Source organism: Bombyx mori, chromosome 17, assembly GCF_030269925.1.
Source record: "Bombyx mori chromosome 17, ASM3026992v2".
Classification (NCBI taxonomy): domain Eukaryota; kingdom Metazoa; phylum Arthropoda; class Insecta; order Lepidoptera; family Bombycidae; genus Bombyx; species Bombyx mori.
Genome location: NC_085123.1, coordinates 12,194,530 through 12,210,035, shown reverse-complemented (window position 1 = coordinate 12,210,035; position 15,506 = coordinate 12,194,530). Strand labels below are relative to the sequence as shown.

Sequence of the window (15,506 nt, the reverse complement as noted above, 5' to 3'; positions counted from 1 at the left end):
AGTCAAATCTAAACATTGTATTTTTAAACAAGGAATGCACCTATGTATCCTTGGTTAAACATGCACAAATATGTTTTATCTATATATAGATACTATTATTTTAACCGAGTTAAAAAAAAAGGAGGTTCTCAATTCGACTGTGTTTTTTTTATGTTTGTTACCTCATAACTTTTGAGTGGGTGAATCGATTTTGATGATTCTTTTTTATTAGAAGGCCCTTCCGTGTGGTCCCAAATCAATTTAGTTCAGTTCTGATAATGGTATCCATGAGAAAACCATATAAGTCTTAAATTTGCATTAAATACGTGCGCGACAAATGGATGAATATCACGCCAACCGATTTCGATGATTATTGTTTTTAGTGTAGGTATTATTAGAGGCGACTCCCTCTTAAGTCAAAGTCTATGGGCGGAGCCATTGACGACGAGCACTCACGTGGACTCGTGACGTCATCTGGAGGGGCAACTCGTCATCTGGAAGGGCAACCGACCGACCAGCGGGGACATCACGCCACCTCGGATGACTTTTGCTGGAAGCGCGCGCAGCGTTCACTTGTCTTAGATTTAATATTCTGTGTCGATCGTTCCTACCCACTTTTGTATTTTTTTATTTATTTGAATTACTAAGCCGTTGCTAAAATCAGAAGTGGGATAGGGCTTGTGCCCTATCCGCTTTTGGGTTATCCTGGCGTACAGTTTATTTTTAAAATTTGCATTAAATTAACAACGTAATGACCGATATACGTGTAACTGGAAGCAGGGTAAGAGGACGCTCGCATTCGCCGAATGTTCGAGACCAATATTGGAGAATAATATTGTCGCGTTTAATTGCTTAAAACTCAAATGTGAACGTTGCGCGTGAGTCGAGCCCGCTAGGGTCGCAGATAGAAGACGCACGTCCCTCGACCGCGGACGGTGGTGGCGCCGGACCCGTGGTGGCGTTGGGAATCACATCACCGCCGCCGTCGGAGTCCCGCGCGTACGACGCTACAGACAGGATCATCGGAGCATTAAGTGCACTGTCCAAAGTAAGGTCGAACCATTTTTATATTTCTAATTTTGACCCCAGCGTTAATGATATCGATTCTTGGTGCGAAGTAGATTTTTTTTGTCGGATACCCTCTTATGAAATGTAATAAATCACCAAGTAACTAGCTCAACGACTTTATCACAACCGACCTTACGATCTATTTTTATTGACGCGATAGAACATGCTCGAGACTGAATGCTCAGTTTCGATGGGTGGAAATAACATTCGGAGGGTTCAAAATGTTACTAGTCGGCACACTCCATCAATACGTCAATTAGACAACAGTCCGACTGTCCAGGTCGGTGATCATGCAAACGGGACGCCGTGTTGTTTCATCGCCGTGTCGATTGTACCCGCGTTTGAGAATAGATGTAAAATAGTTCCACCACGCGTTGTGACAATAAAAAGGCAACTACCACATCAGCACGGATGTTAACCGAATCCATTAGATTCGTAAATTCAGATCGAGCTCATGGTTACTTTATTTCTAAGTTTTACCCTGCCGTGCAATACATAGACACATTATGTAAGGAAGTAGAATGGGCTAGATCCTTAACTGGGAAGGCACTGAGTATTTGTCACGAGTTTTGGGCTGTCTTAAGAGTGATGAGCGTACTTGGTTACATGTGTGATTGTCTAGTGACCGGACGTGGGGTAACTTCGTAAAAGACTTTAAGCCGTTGTGTCTGCGAAAGTTAGAGTATGCCAATATTCTTTATAATGCTATGCAATTAGCATCAGATTGCTTTGCCTCATACGTCGAGTGCGCCAGGAGATGGTTTCTCTGTATTAAGATGGTCAGAGGTCTGACTGACAAACTCGGAACTTTAATAATGATACGGGGCATAATGGGCCCTCTGGTTGACTCGCGAACGCTAGTCTACAGATTCACGATTTGATTTAATTTTTGGTGGAGGTCAGGTTAGGCCGAGTCCTCGTAGGGTTCAGGCACTAGTTGAGTCACCAGTGACGCGTAATGTCAAACATTCTTGGGGTTGACTGCATGCTTCCAGAGATTTACGTGGTAACATAGTTCACGTAGATGTTGTAACGTGGTAACATAGTTCACGTAGATGTTGTAACGTGGTAACATAGTTCACGCAAAGATTTACGTGGTAACATAGTTCACGTAGATGTTGTAACGTGGTAACATAGTTCACGTAGATGTTGTAACGTGGTAACATAGTTCACGTAGATGTTGTAACGTGTAACATAGTTCACGCAAAGATTTACGTGGTAACATAGTTCACGTAGATGTTGTACCGTGGTAACATAGTTCACGTATATGTTATGACGTGGTAACAAAGTTCACGTAAAGGTGTGACGTGGTAACACAGTTCACGTTACGAGTGTATTAGCTTGACATGTTAACTTGGCCATGTCAACCAGACTTTACTCTCACAGTATATTATACACCCGATATGGTAACAGTGCCGTGTCGTCAGCACATCTAACGTAACTCAACAAGAGCCTTACTATACATGAACACACTGAAATGTGATGTAAAATGCTCACAAAAACTACTAACTTTTACTAATGGTTCATGGTACCAAAATCATGATTGTAATGCAAACAATCTATTTCTATGACGATATCATAGAACACCCCGATAGCAACGCTGTGCACACAGTGAGTCTTGCATCGTCAGAGATTGAAGACGGTCATGACATCGAGGTGAACGTGGACGTCCACCAGTCAGGAGAGGCCGTATTAGAGGCGACTCCCTCTTAAGTCAAAGTCTATGGGCGGAGCCATTGACGACGAGCACTCACGTGGACTCGTGACGTCATCTGGAGGGGCAACTCGTCATCTGGAAGGGCAACCGACCGACCAGCGGGGACATCACGCCACCTCGGATGACTTTTGCTGGAAGCGCGCGCAGCGTTCACTTGTCTTAGATTTAATATTCTGTGTCGATCGTTCCTACCCACTTTTGTATTTTTTTATTTATTTGAATTACTAAGCCGTTGCTAAAAGTATATTAATTTGTTTTTGTTGAAACAAGAAGTTGAAGCAAGTCTATTTACAATTATTAGTGTTTCAGGTCAAAAGGAATTCGCACTTAACGCTTCAGTTTTGTATTAAACGGAACTTTAATATCGTTCTATTCCCCTAAATATACATACCTATCTACGACAATAAACAATAAAGATATACTTATTTTTATTTGCATAAAGTTCAAAATACCAGCTGCCATTTTACGATTAGTTCGTAAATATAACTCCCATTTTGCAATGGGACTTTGAAACGCATTTACAATGTGATTTACACAGAATTGTTTTACGTATTTCCTTTAACCAGTTTTGAAACTACGATTTAACTTGTTACCGTTTTTATTAATACTATAAGTTTTATTCGTAAATTGTTTATTGCTTTAGTTTTTAACATTTTTGTCCTATCAGCAATGTTTCGTGTAAATATTTGAAGACTTATTTAAAATGCATAAAGTTGTTTCGTTGTAAAGATCCATCACGACAAATTATCTGATTGCCATGATCCTAATAACCCTCGCCTTTCTCTAAGAACAATACTGTATCGTCACAAATGGTAATGTTCACGGTCCTCTGAATATCATTCATTCGAATAAGGATGGAGAAATTATGAAAGCACCTATAAAGTCGATGGTTATCTCAGAGTGGCCGATACCGATGTCGGCTATCCCACAGTCGTCAGAGAACAACCGCAACGGCGCAGGTTTCCGTAAAAGGCGACGACCGTCGACGAGATGCAGGCGATCATAATCGGTGGAAAAACTCGATCCCCTAACCGGAATTGACCCCTTTGGAATTAACACAAACCATTATCGTAAGTAATGCTACTGCACGTTTAGTCTAGATCTTTCTAGATGCTTTCCCATTTTCGATTGGTACAAATCATTCGGGATAGGGACACGATTTGTTTTATAAGATCTTTTCGATACGTAAACACCTTTTTTGGTGTAATAATGGAATCTTAAATATCAGCTGCAAAGCTGGCGAAATCGGAACATAAAGAAACGTATGGTTTGAAAATCAACCTAGGGATGCGCTTGATCTTTCTAGATAATTTCCCATTTTCGATTGGTCCAAATCATTCGGGATAGAGACACGATTTGTTTTATAAGATCTTTTCGATACGTAAACACCTTTTTTGGTGTAATAATGGAATCTTATCAGCTGCAAAGCTGGCGAGACCAGAACATAAAGAAACGTATGGTTTGAAAATCAAACTCGGGATGCGCTTGATTTTTCTAGATGCTTTCCCATTTTCGATTGGTACAAATCATTCGGGATAGGGACACGATTTGTTTTATAAGATATTTTCGATACGTAAACACCTTTTTTGGTGTAATAATGGAATCTTAAATATCAGCTGCAAAGTTAGCGCGATCGGTAGATAAAGAAACGTATGGTTTGAAAATCAACCTCGGGATGCGTTTGCATCTGCCTACCCACGTGCGCACGCCCTCGCAGGTTTCTCTTCATAAACTTTTTTATACCTTCGACGGATACAATTGATCATTTAAAACAGATGCGCTAAATAACGGAATAATCATTCTTTAGGTGAATTTAATTTTTATGTTATTTTTTTTATTTTTACATTGTTGTTGCTTGTTGTTTATTATAACACAAAATATAGGTTATATAATAATGGTATATGTATTGGTCTACATTTTAGTGATTGTATACGAAACACGTGTGGAAGGGAGTCTGTTTTTTGTCAGTCGCCATCTGAGGTCTATTTCGGAACATGTGTGCGAAATTGATGTGCCATACGAGCAGGACGCTACGATTCTGTAAGGTTTCGTATCATCAAACGCAACATAGCCAAATACTTTAAAGTGAATATCATATTTGCATTCTGCAAACAATCTTATCAATATTCATGCTTCGATGGTAAAATCGGCCGCCGATAAAACGGTCCTTGCGAAATGCACGCTGCAATATACATATTTGGTATTAATTGATTAGTACCTATGAAAACTACAAGCTAACGGTGTCTACGCTGTTTTAAGCTTTTTGTTAGTTGACTATCTCGTTAAACGTCCTTCTTCTACATTTCGAGGCACTGGCATGCTTATAGCTTTGTTGTGTAACCTCTATGGTGATTAAATCTCACCATTATTATTAACTGGCTCCATTCAAACACCCACTGTCGTTCTAGGCGGCTCGGAACTATGCCGTCCACCCACAGCGGCTGGTCCCGTAGGCGCACCAGGGTCACACACACAAGCCTTTATTCATGTAGGTATCGACTTCCAAACTCACTGTGTTCAATTGTTCGTGCCAACTCAAATTTACATTCGGAGATTCAATGTCGCCTGACAAAGGCAAGGTCCGCTATTGTTTTGGCTTTTTCGGTGGTCCCGGTGAAAGATCGAAGCCTTCATTTGAATAAGTTAATGAGTGAAGCCTGGTCTCTGAATGTGTATCCTGTTTACCACCGTGCGAGTATACGTTCGTGCTTCGTGCAAACCGAGATAATCAGACAATCCGAATAACTAACAGCATACCATCAATCAAACATGCAAAACTATTTAATAATTTACCATTAATTTTCATGTTACTTTTCAAGAGAACCATCAGCTCGAATTTCGAGATCGCTTAACAAAATTTGTTTTCGCACTTAACACACTAATTCATTGTTTTTAAATTTCTGCAACACACTGCAAGTTATCCGATCCAAATGAAACTGGTTGACTTGGAGTACACTAAGTTTTGCCACAAGTTATGAACTGCACGTCCAAGAGTCTCACATAAGTCAGAATTCACGAAACGCGTCCTTTACAGAGGCGAGTGAGCGTCGAACTGGGAGAGACGACGCGGCACACGGTGCGGGCAGAGCCGGCGTCGTTCGTATCGTACGTAATCGTGTGGCGCGCGGTAGCACCTCCCCTCCCTCGCCACAGAATACTGCACCCGACAAATCCGTCGACGACTCGCCGGAACTGTCTGTAACTGTCACGACTAGTAGATACATTAAACCTGCGTTTATATGATATTTTTTCTCTAGTTTTCACGCAAGGATATCATTTGTTTAGATATTTTGTTTGGCATTTCGAAAATGTTGCGCGGTCTGGTTTTGTTCTGAAATCTTCTAAAATGTAATGAATGCGTAGCAGTTTTTTTTCAATTCAATCTCAAATATAACATTTTTAAAAGTAATGTTGTATATTCGATTAATGATTACCAAATAACCGAGCTTCGAGAAGAAGCTTTTCATACAATACAAATCATTATAACTAAATTTGAACCGTTGACAGAATCAGATGAACATTTCGAATAGGGAAGTTTAAAGATTGATGGAGTTGAAAAGTTTAAGAGCGTTCTATCAATAAATCATCAAATGGTCGAATGGTCATCAATCGATCGAGAATAACAAACCAGGGACGATTTTCGAAGAATTCGATAATGGTAATAATTATGCCATCTGTCGAATAACGTCTTTGAGGGACAGTGAATGGTGAATCGACATCACATCGAGATGTTAAATATATTTTATTTTAATAGATTGATACATTCGGTTTAGGCCTCTGGCCAATTTCGAATTTAACACACTTCTTCTTCTGATTTCGTACAGACCGTTATTACGGCCTTCACGCCCATTTTTTAATCCGTACATTTGTAAGCACCAATGGATTTCTGGTTTTGCAGGACCGTGAATTTAATTTAAATTTTAGACAGATCTCTAAACTCTCTTAGAAACCTCTTCGTACTAAAATGGTTTCTTTTACTTGCATTACTAAGTTTAAATTTGTTCTTTCATCTTCCAGATGGTGGAAGACGATAAATTGTTAAACTAGTTTGGATCAGAGCCCGTCTATCAGGGTCTCGTGGTTTTAGTTTTATTTTCTAAATTAAATTCTGGGAAGGTCGGGTTACAAGGACGACTGACTGATCACGATCATAATTATATCCTACGTTATGAATATACCTAGATTATATGTTGTATTTTTTGGAACGTGTTGGGGTCGATTCGACGCGCCATTTTACCTCAATTATGAGCTGCGAAAATAAGTTAAATATCTTTATTTTTGAATTAGTTATATCGTATTTTTTTTTATTATTAGCACACCGTGACAGTTCTATTACGTAACTAATTCAATTTCTCGTAACTTTATTTTGACGTTATGTGATAAAATTACGATGAAGACTCTCAAGAGCTGCTATAAATTGTAATATGCTCTAAATTCAATCAGACGACGCAAAATCAGATTTCGGTGCTAGCACTCAACGAGCTGCCAGGCTTTTGATGTTTCAATAGGCGTATCATGGCTTTGAATTTATATTCGAGAGTCTAAACCCACGCCCTCTTGAAGCCCACTTGTCACAGGGCCCACACGGTTTCTTCAACATTTCCTTGTATTGTTCCGTTAGATTGCTCTCAGTATATTGCGATTTTAAAAGTACTGGTAAAATTAGCTTTACCTGTTTATATGCCCGACCTGAGTATAAATTATAAGGTATGGTAATTAGCTATCTGTATTACCTAATTAGGGAAGTCATTGGATTGTTTTTATTTGTGAATTGTGAAATTATAAACCTTTATCGTCATCTCTGATCACAAAAACTCCAGAAATTCAGACCGTGAAAAATAGACGTCAATAATAATTTACGTAAATCTTGTGACCGAAATAACTTGAGTAAATAATACGTTCGTTTAAATGGGGGGCAAAAGTAAAATCGATGACAACCCGGTTAAGTAACCTGACATTTTCATGCGCGCCTTTCTGATACTAAATATTGTATTATTTACTTTAATTTATCGAAACAACACGGCCGTTTCAACTTATATGGATCCTCACTACGAGCACAGCAAAGCTGACCTTTTATGAACAGTTAAGGGCAGTTGAATTTACGAAATTCATTTTAATGAATTGTAAGGAGCATTACAGTTAAAATTCTTTCGGTAATTGGGAATGCTTTGGATTTCCGGGGAATATTTTCTGTGTTTATACAAGTTTACATACCTGATTTTAAGTTTTGAGTTTAATTTTTTTTTGCCATTTTATTGTTAATAGCCTCGAGGGGTTTTGCCGGTTTCACCGAACTTGTAGGCGAATTCACGAGGTTCAACCTGGGATTCGTTCCGTGTTCTGTACGCTAAAATATCAATGTTATTAGGATCAACGATATCAGCCTTGTTCTAGTATAAAATGGGAATTCGCGATTTTTCTTCAGTCTTTCCAGTATACTTTGGGTTCTTTTTTGCAGCTTTGGTTTTATAAATTAAATTCAAGACATCAAGTTCTTTTTTTCGACGTGTGAATTAGTTTACGACCCATCGAGTGTTAGGTAACTTAACTTATAAGGTCTCATTTATTTAGTACAACGGTTACCCTACTCTTCGAACTGAAAGGTAGCGGTGTTTCACGAAAGAAATAGGTAAAATAACGTTACATAACCGTGCGAGCACACAACGTGCTCAAACATAAAAATAATTAAATAGAAATGTGTCTCTATAACAGTAGAGTCCTTTTTTTTTTTTTTTTCTTTAACTAAATTGTCCCTTTATATGAGGGTTCGATATTTTGATTTGATAATAAGAAACTTAATTAGCCGTCCCTATTTGATTACAGAATACGATTAATTCATGTAACATAACGGGAGTCCATCGCAGAGATGGATACGATGGAACATTTATTATACCATATATGATATCCACATTTAAATCTACTTTTACGACTGAACCTCGCATATCTTGTTTTAGTTTAAGAATTATCTGACGTTTTCAATACTTGACGGTTTTCATGACCACGAAAACTTTTAATGGCGTCTTCGAAAAGTCCGTCGCAATACACGCAATTTTAAGAACCAGTTTTTACTTGTTCGCGAATTAATATTATGACGTGTAAACTTATGAATGAATTTCGGATGTGTTTCGCTGAATTCGGATTCAATTTAATGGAAGGATGTTATTTAAATCTGCAAATAAACGAAAGCTCTATTATCCACCTCGAATAATTTTATTCTAACCCCATTTGAAGAAGAACAAAGCCGCACCTACCGCTATCTATCTGTTTATTAAAAGTACACATGTACATTAAATTTCAAAAATAAAATTAGCCCAATTCAAACATTACACGGTAACACGCTGCCACGGAACCTCGGCCCTAGTAATTACAATGTCGTTGACCCGATGGGCAAATCGCGAAGTGTACCAGGTATTTCGTATGTAAATGTTTCGGTCGTACCTTGTGTTTGTTCATTTATTTCAGTTCTGTTTCATGGTGTGGCGGATAGCCATCATACAACGCAAGATAATTGACAGATGCCTGAATCTCGCTTACGACATTTTCAAGATAAAGCGCATATATACAAGTTCCGAACAACAACATGCAGTCCGAAGCTACCGACGATGTGCTACTGGGAGGAACCTACCGTGTAGGAGTGAAGACGCCTAAGTTCAACCCCGAAGACCCAGAACTGTGGTTTGCTCAGCTGGAAGGGCAGTTCACCTTGTCCAATATAAGCGCAGACGCCACGAAGTTCTACTACGTGTTGTCGCAACTGGAACCGCAGCATGCAGCAGAAATCCGGGAGTTGATCGTGTCACCTCCAGCCACCAACAAATATGAGACGATCAAACATGAACTCATACGGAGATTATCAGCTTCGCAAGAAAAGAAGATTAAGCAATTGTTGATGCATGAGGAGATGGGAGATCGCAAACCTACACAGTTCCTTCGACACCTGCAGCTTCTGGCCGGAGAAAATGTTCCGAGCGACTTCATCCGCACCATCTGGGCAAGTCGCTTACCTACTCATCTGCAGACATGCATAGCAGCGCAGCAAACTAAGATGTCACTAGAAGATTTAGCCGAACTTGCAGATCGTGTCAATGATGTCGTTCCAGTAACCATGCAAGTAGCAAGTCAAGTAGCCAGTTTGTCAACATCTGCTGTCATACCAAGCACCATTGACGCGTTGACCCGTAAAGTGGAGGAACTCAGTCGAAAACTCGAGACTATGAGTATGGATCTACGCAGACGCCCACGGCCACGCTTTAAAGAAAGTTGGAACTCAAGAAGTCGCTCACGTTCCCGTTCTCGTCCAAGCGATCATCCATACTGCTTCTTCCACTACCGCTTTGGAGAGCGAGCAAGAAGATGCACCCAGCCATGTACCTACCAGAAGGCGGGAAACTCCCAAGGCAGCCAATAGTGGCGGTTAACGACTGCCTTTCCTTAACGAGCCGCCTGTTCATAACGGACCGCAAAACGAAGGTGCAATATCTGGTAGATACGGGTTCAGACCTGTGCGTCTTTCCGCGATCCGCTGTTCGGGAGCCACGCATCAAAACTCAATACGAGCTATTTGCAGCCAATGGATCAATCATATCCACCTACGGTGATCTGCCTCTTACGCTGGACTTAGGACTACGACGTAGTTTCACTTGGCGTTTCGTCGTAGCAGATGTGACGAAGCCTATCATCGGTGTCGACTTCCTAGGATACTATAGCCTACTAGTCGATTGCCGCAATCAACGCCTTATCGATGGCATTACAGCACTTACTGTTGCCGCACCAACAAAGAATTCAACAGAGGCAATTTCATCCGTTCGCACCACTACGGACAACTCAGTATACATACAGACATCTGGAATACCCATCCCATTTTGGGAGGCTTGACGACGAAAGGAAGATCTTCCACCGAGCGGATGATATTGCTCGGTAGACCGACGGTCCGAATGTTGTTGTTCGGAACTTGTATATATGCGCTTTATCTTGAAAATGTCGTAAGCGAGATTCAGGCATCTGTCAATTATCTTGCGTTGTATGATGGCTATCCGCCACATCACTCCCCTCCGAGACTGGAGGTCGTGTCATTTTTTTAGTTAGCGTTGTCCGTGCTGAGATTAGCTTGCAAGGGCCAGTGCTGCTCGAAGCCTGCGGTGAGTCGAGGCTGAGCTTGAATGCTGCGTGCGTGTCGCCAGTGCTGCTCGAAGTTTGCAGTGAGTCGAAACTGAGCTGAATGCTGCGTGATTGTCGCCAGTGCTGCTCGAAGTCTGCGGTGAGTCGAGACTGAGCTTGAATGTTGCGTGCGTGTCGTGCGTAGTCCATGTGATGCAGAGCTGCCACGCCGGAGATGTGTGACCCCAAACTGGTGACCTGCGACGAGATGTGAACACGCAACCTTCTGATTCATCATCAGCGCATCAAGAACTTCGGCTACCACAATCCCTGCATTCTCGCAGATAAAAGTACGTCATTGACAGTCGTCCCACAGCAAGCCAGCATCGCAGCCTCAACAGGACCATCGCAGCCGACTCACCGCGCTTCCTGGTCCTACGGCACGCAACTTCACTGCCTCATCACGCCGCTACAGTTCATCGCAGCCCACGACCGGATCATCAACGCTTGGGGTCACACATCTCCGGCGTGGCAGCTCTGCATCACATGGACTACGCACGACACGCACGCAACATTCAAGCTCAGTCTCGACTCACCGCAGACTTCGAGCAGCACTGGCGACAATCACGCAGCATTCAGCTCAGTTTCGACTCACTGCAAACTTCGAGCAGCACTGGCGACACGCACGCAGCATTCAAGCTCAGCCTCGACTCACCGCAGGCTTCGAGCAGCACTGGCCCTTGCAAGCTAATCTCAGCACGGACAACGCTAACTAAAAAAATGACACGACCTCCAGTCTCGGAGGGGAGTGATGTGGCGGATAGCCATCATACAACGCAAGATAATTGACAGATGCCTGAATCTCGCTTACGACATTTTCAAGATAAAGCGCATATATACAAGTTCCGAACAACAACATTCGGACCGTCGGTCTACCGAGCAATATCATCCGCTCGGTGGAAGATCTTCCTTTCGTCGTCAAGCCTCCCAAAATGGGATGGGGAACATTAACGATTTATGATTACTAATCGACTTTTCTAAGTCTAGTTTAAAAGTAACACTTAATTAAATAGCCATAACGGATAGTTTTGTTTGTTTCCATTGCATACAACTATAGAGCCCTCCGAATGGGAAGTGATCACTGTCACTCATAGATATCAGCAATTCCAGGGGCACTCTGCCTACTTCGTTCGACTTTCTTCAAACCTCGTTTGAGGAAGGACTTGTCATAGCGTAATTACAAGGGTAGAATTTTACTTATACCAATGGTATTAAGCTCCATAATTTCAGGCTTGTATAGAGTATTAAAGGGCAGGCAGCGCCTTGGTCTTGCTCCTGGCATTGCTGATGTCCATGAGCGACAGTAACCACTCACCATCAAGTGGGCCGTATGCTCGTCTGCTTACAAGGGCTATAAAAAAAACTTTCATCGAAATGTTAGTGTGTATCAATGAAATACGTATTTATTTGAAATTAAATTAAATAAATATTTGAAATCTAATGAAAGTTCGAGCTGCAAGCTCCAGACGGCCCTAACTTTTTCTATTTGCCACGTGAACTTAACAAATCTCTTCGAACATCTTCGAAAATCTCTGCGGTAGGCAGCGGCTTGGCTCTGCCCCTGGCATTGCTGAAGTCCATGGGCGACGGTTACCACTCACCATCAGGTGGGCCGTATGCTCGTCTGCCTACAAGGGCAATAAAAAAAAACACAAGTTCCTTATATGTGACCTCAATTGAGACGAAAATAAACGAAAAGCTAATCACAGTAGATACACAACTATTAGCCACATATGACGTCAGGATTTAGTCAGATGTGATATGTCAGAATAATAATAATAATTTAATTAAGTGATCCGAAATGTTTTAAATCATTAATATGAATTTTCAGTTTAATTCCTTTATAGTTTTTTTTTCATTATTAATGTCCGGTTGCCTGTTGTCGATCAGAAGAGGCAAATTTATGTTTACCTCGCTTTCACATCACGAATACTTGCAATTTCAACAGAATAAGTGGTGCCGATGTGTCTACCGTGATATCAGCGTCCTTATCTACGTTGCAGGCGAACATAAAAAAATGCTATTTAAGAAAAAAATTCTACAGAACATGCAGCGCCGTAGATACTGAACTGAAATTGTTTATTGACGCAGTTTTTGATCAGCGTACTGCTACTGAGCAGGGGATAAAGAACCGATCAAAGTTTACGACTGTTTTGACTTCACGCACGAATTGAAATAAAGTTTACAGCGATTAGGTCAACAATTCAGAAATAAAGTTGAAATTTTAATTGAATTACTAATAGTCTAGGCTCCCTTTAGATTTAAATGTGGTTTCGCAAAAATAGCATGGTACATGCTATCAACTAGTGTGTTTTTACAATTATCTCCTTCATTTTGGGGAAGTTAGGTATGAAAATACAGTTAAAATGCTATAATTGATTCTAAATGAAACATTACCTCTAGCAGGTACGTAGCTCGAAGAAGCCTGAGCAGTATACCTAGACATTTAATGTCCCCAAGCTAAGCCAAATTTATGCTTAATGCTGCTTACCGAAAACACACGAGAAAATACCAATAACAAAATACCAAAAAACAAAAACTAAAAAATACCAAAAACAAAATATCTTTAACAAAGCTAGCAATCCAATAGCCAAGACAAAGTGTTAACATTTTCAACTATTTTGATTTTGATCCTAGTCATAGGTTTATAACTAATTTTGATCCTTTGGTTGGAATGAACGAAAAGTTAATATAATATTGAAATATGTATGTATGGGAATATGGCTCAAGCAGTAGTCAACCATCGTCGACGCCCTAAGCACGTCTTCAAGGATCCTGCTCTATAGCTATATTAGGTCTCTTTCGTGGGAGCTCGGGAACTTGTTAGCAAACCCTTCCCTCCTGGTTGAGCCCTCGACTACGCGCAGTCGTCCTAATTAATCGATAAAGTCTCCGGGAAAAATAACCCAAAACAATAAATTCAGTCATTTCATTAAATGCCTTGTTTTATTGCGAAAGCAACCGGCCACTATCGATCAGGAGGCTTATCAGCTTTAGCCTAGTAATGAGGAATTTTACTCAACACGCTCGTGGAGACATGCGTAATGCATTCCTTGATAATGGACATCGATATCGGTACAGTTGAAACATTCTGTCAAGGTAAAGTCCACCACTATCAATAGATATACATGTTTTTTTTATTGCAATGATAAATTGACCGGTTCTGGTGTTATGTAGTTACAGGCACCCAAAAACATAACGTGTATGGCTTTTCTAACTTTCAAAACAGCCCGCCTGCCGGCTTAACATAAGTTTTTATTTATTTATTTTTTCCTACCTAAGCCTAAGCCTTGAGAGGCTATATCAGCGTAACCTTAACTAGTAGGTGAGCTCACGGGTCTCAAACCGGAGTGTTGCTAACACTGACCCTAGCAAGAGCAGTGCTTCGCAGAATCTACCACTGGATCGGAAACGCGACCCACTGAGAAGATCCGGCGAGAAACTCAGTGGGCTGTGTCTGTGGGGGTAACATATATATGTACATATTTATACACCCGTACTTATTACACAGCAGGTTTTTTTTCAGCTCGAATAATTTCAATGAATGGTAAAATCCTTCATAATAAATGAAACGAAAGTATTGAAACGAAAAGAACTTAACAAGAATTTCGCGTTTTTTACTGTCATTAAATTATTTCCAACGTTTCTAACACTTCATAGTTTTCGTGGTAGCGGGCGAGAGAATAATAAAAAAAGCATGCTTGAATAGCTAAGCGAACTAAAAAATGATTTCATCTATTTTTTACCCTATAGAAACCGGCCATATTATTAGAGCGAAGTTATAAGCGACTAAGGTGTCATTTGTCGACATTTGATTATCATGCTAGCTCAGTAAATCATAGCATTGTTTCTAAAATTTTCAGCAACAAAAACATCACATGGGTAGTTTTAAAAATTGCAGATTACCTACTTCATAGGTTGGTTGAGTTGGAATTACGCAATAAAATTAAAACGAATTTATTTGAAACATCATCGTCGCCTTCCAAAATTAATTCGTCCGACAAAACTCAATAAAAGTCAATGAATTTGTTCCAACGCAGAGGTAGGAAGTGTACCCGTCGCGTCTCATTTCACACAAAAACTCTGGTAACTTTATATCAAGTTTCCCGCGACGCTAATTGGCCATCGCTTCCAGTGTACTATTACTTTTGTAGGGTGGATACAAATTAAAATGCTACGAAATGTTTTTTATTTTCGTCGTGTTTGTTTTAAAGGAAACTAAAGAAGACGTTGGCTTAGTGACGTCGTGTGACGGTTTAATTTGAGTTTCATTTGTTTGAGAATGTGTATTTAGGAAAGAAGATGTGGTGAAGTTTCGCTATTGATGAAATAAACGATCTACACTTCTTTGTAGTTATTTATATATTTCATCTCAACAAATATATCATAGTTAGATAACTATTTGCATGAGCTACAATCTATCAAATTTATGATCAAGATACGTATTTAATTCTTTTTTTTTATATTAAACATAATCGATTTAATTTATATTAACGTTCTTGAAAGTGGTTTAAGAGCTAACAATACCGGCAATGTAAGCTTTAATGAAGATGCCAAGATCTGAAATTGGGTTCCGGCTTTCACC

At 40.2% G+C, this 15,506-nt stretch overlaps 1 protein-coding gene across 14 annotated transcripts in view; it reads right to left on the bottom strand.

Moving 5' to 3' along the window:
- The window catches only part of LOC101736209 (caskin-2), a 339,004-nt gene that overhangs the window by 182,537 nt on the left and 140,961 nt on the right, over window positions 1-15,506 (bottom strand). For 2 of the 14 annotated variants that reach the window (XM_062673431.1, XM_004932492.5), the window contains exon 1: window positions 5,558-5,859. The exons of 7 other annotated variants lie outside the window; for them this stretch is intronic. Coding sequence is in view for 6 of the 7 variants with exons in the window: in XM_004932492.5 (XP_004932549.1) it covers window positions 5,558-5,591 (34 nt within the window). In the remaining variant the exon portion in view is untranslated. Of the gene's footprint in view, window positions 1-5,127; window positions 5,860-15,506 lie in introns of those variants that run through there. 5 more of the 14 variants (XM_062673437.1, XM_012695779.4, XM_012695780.4 and 2 more) reach the window with 4 other exon arrangements.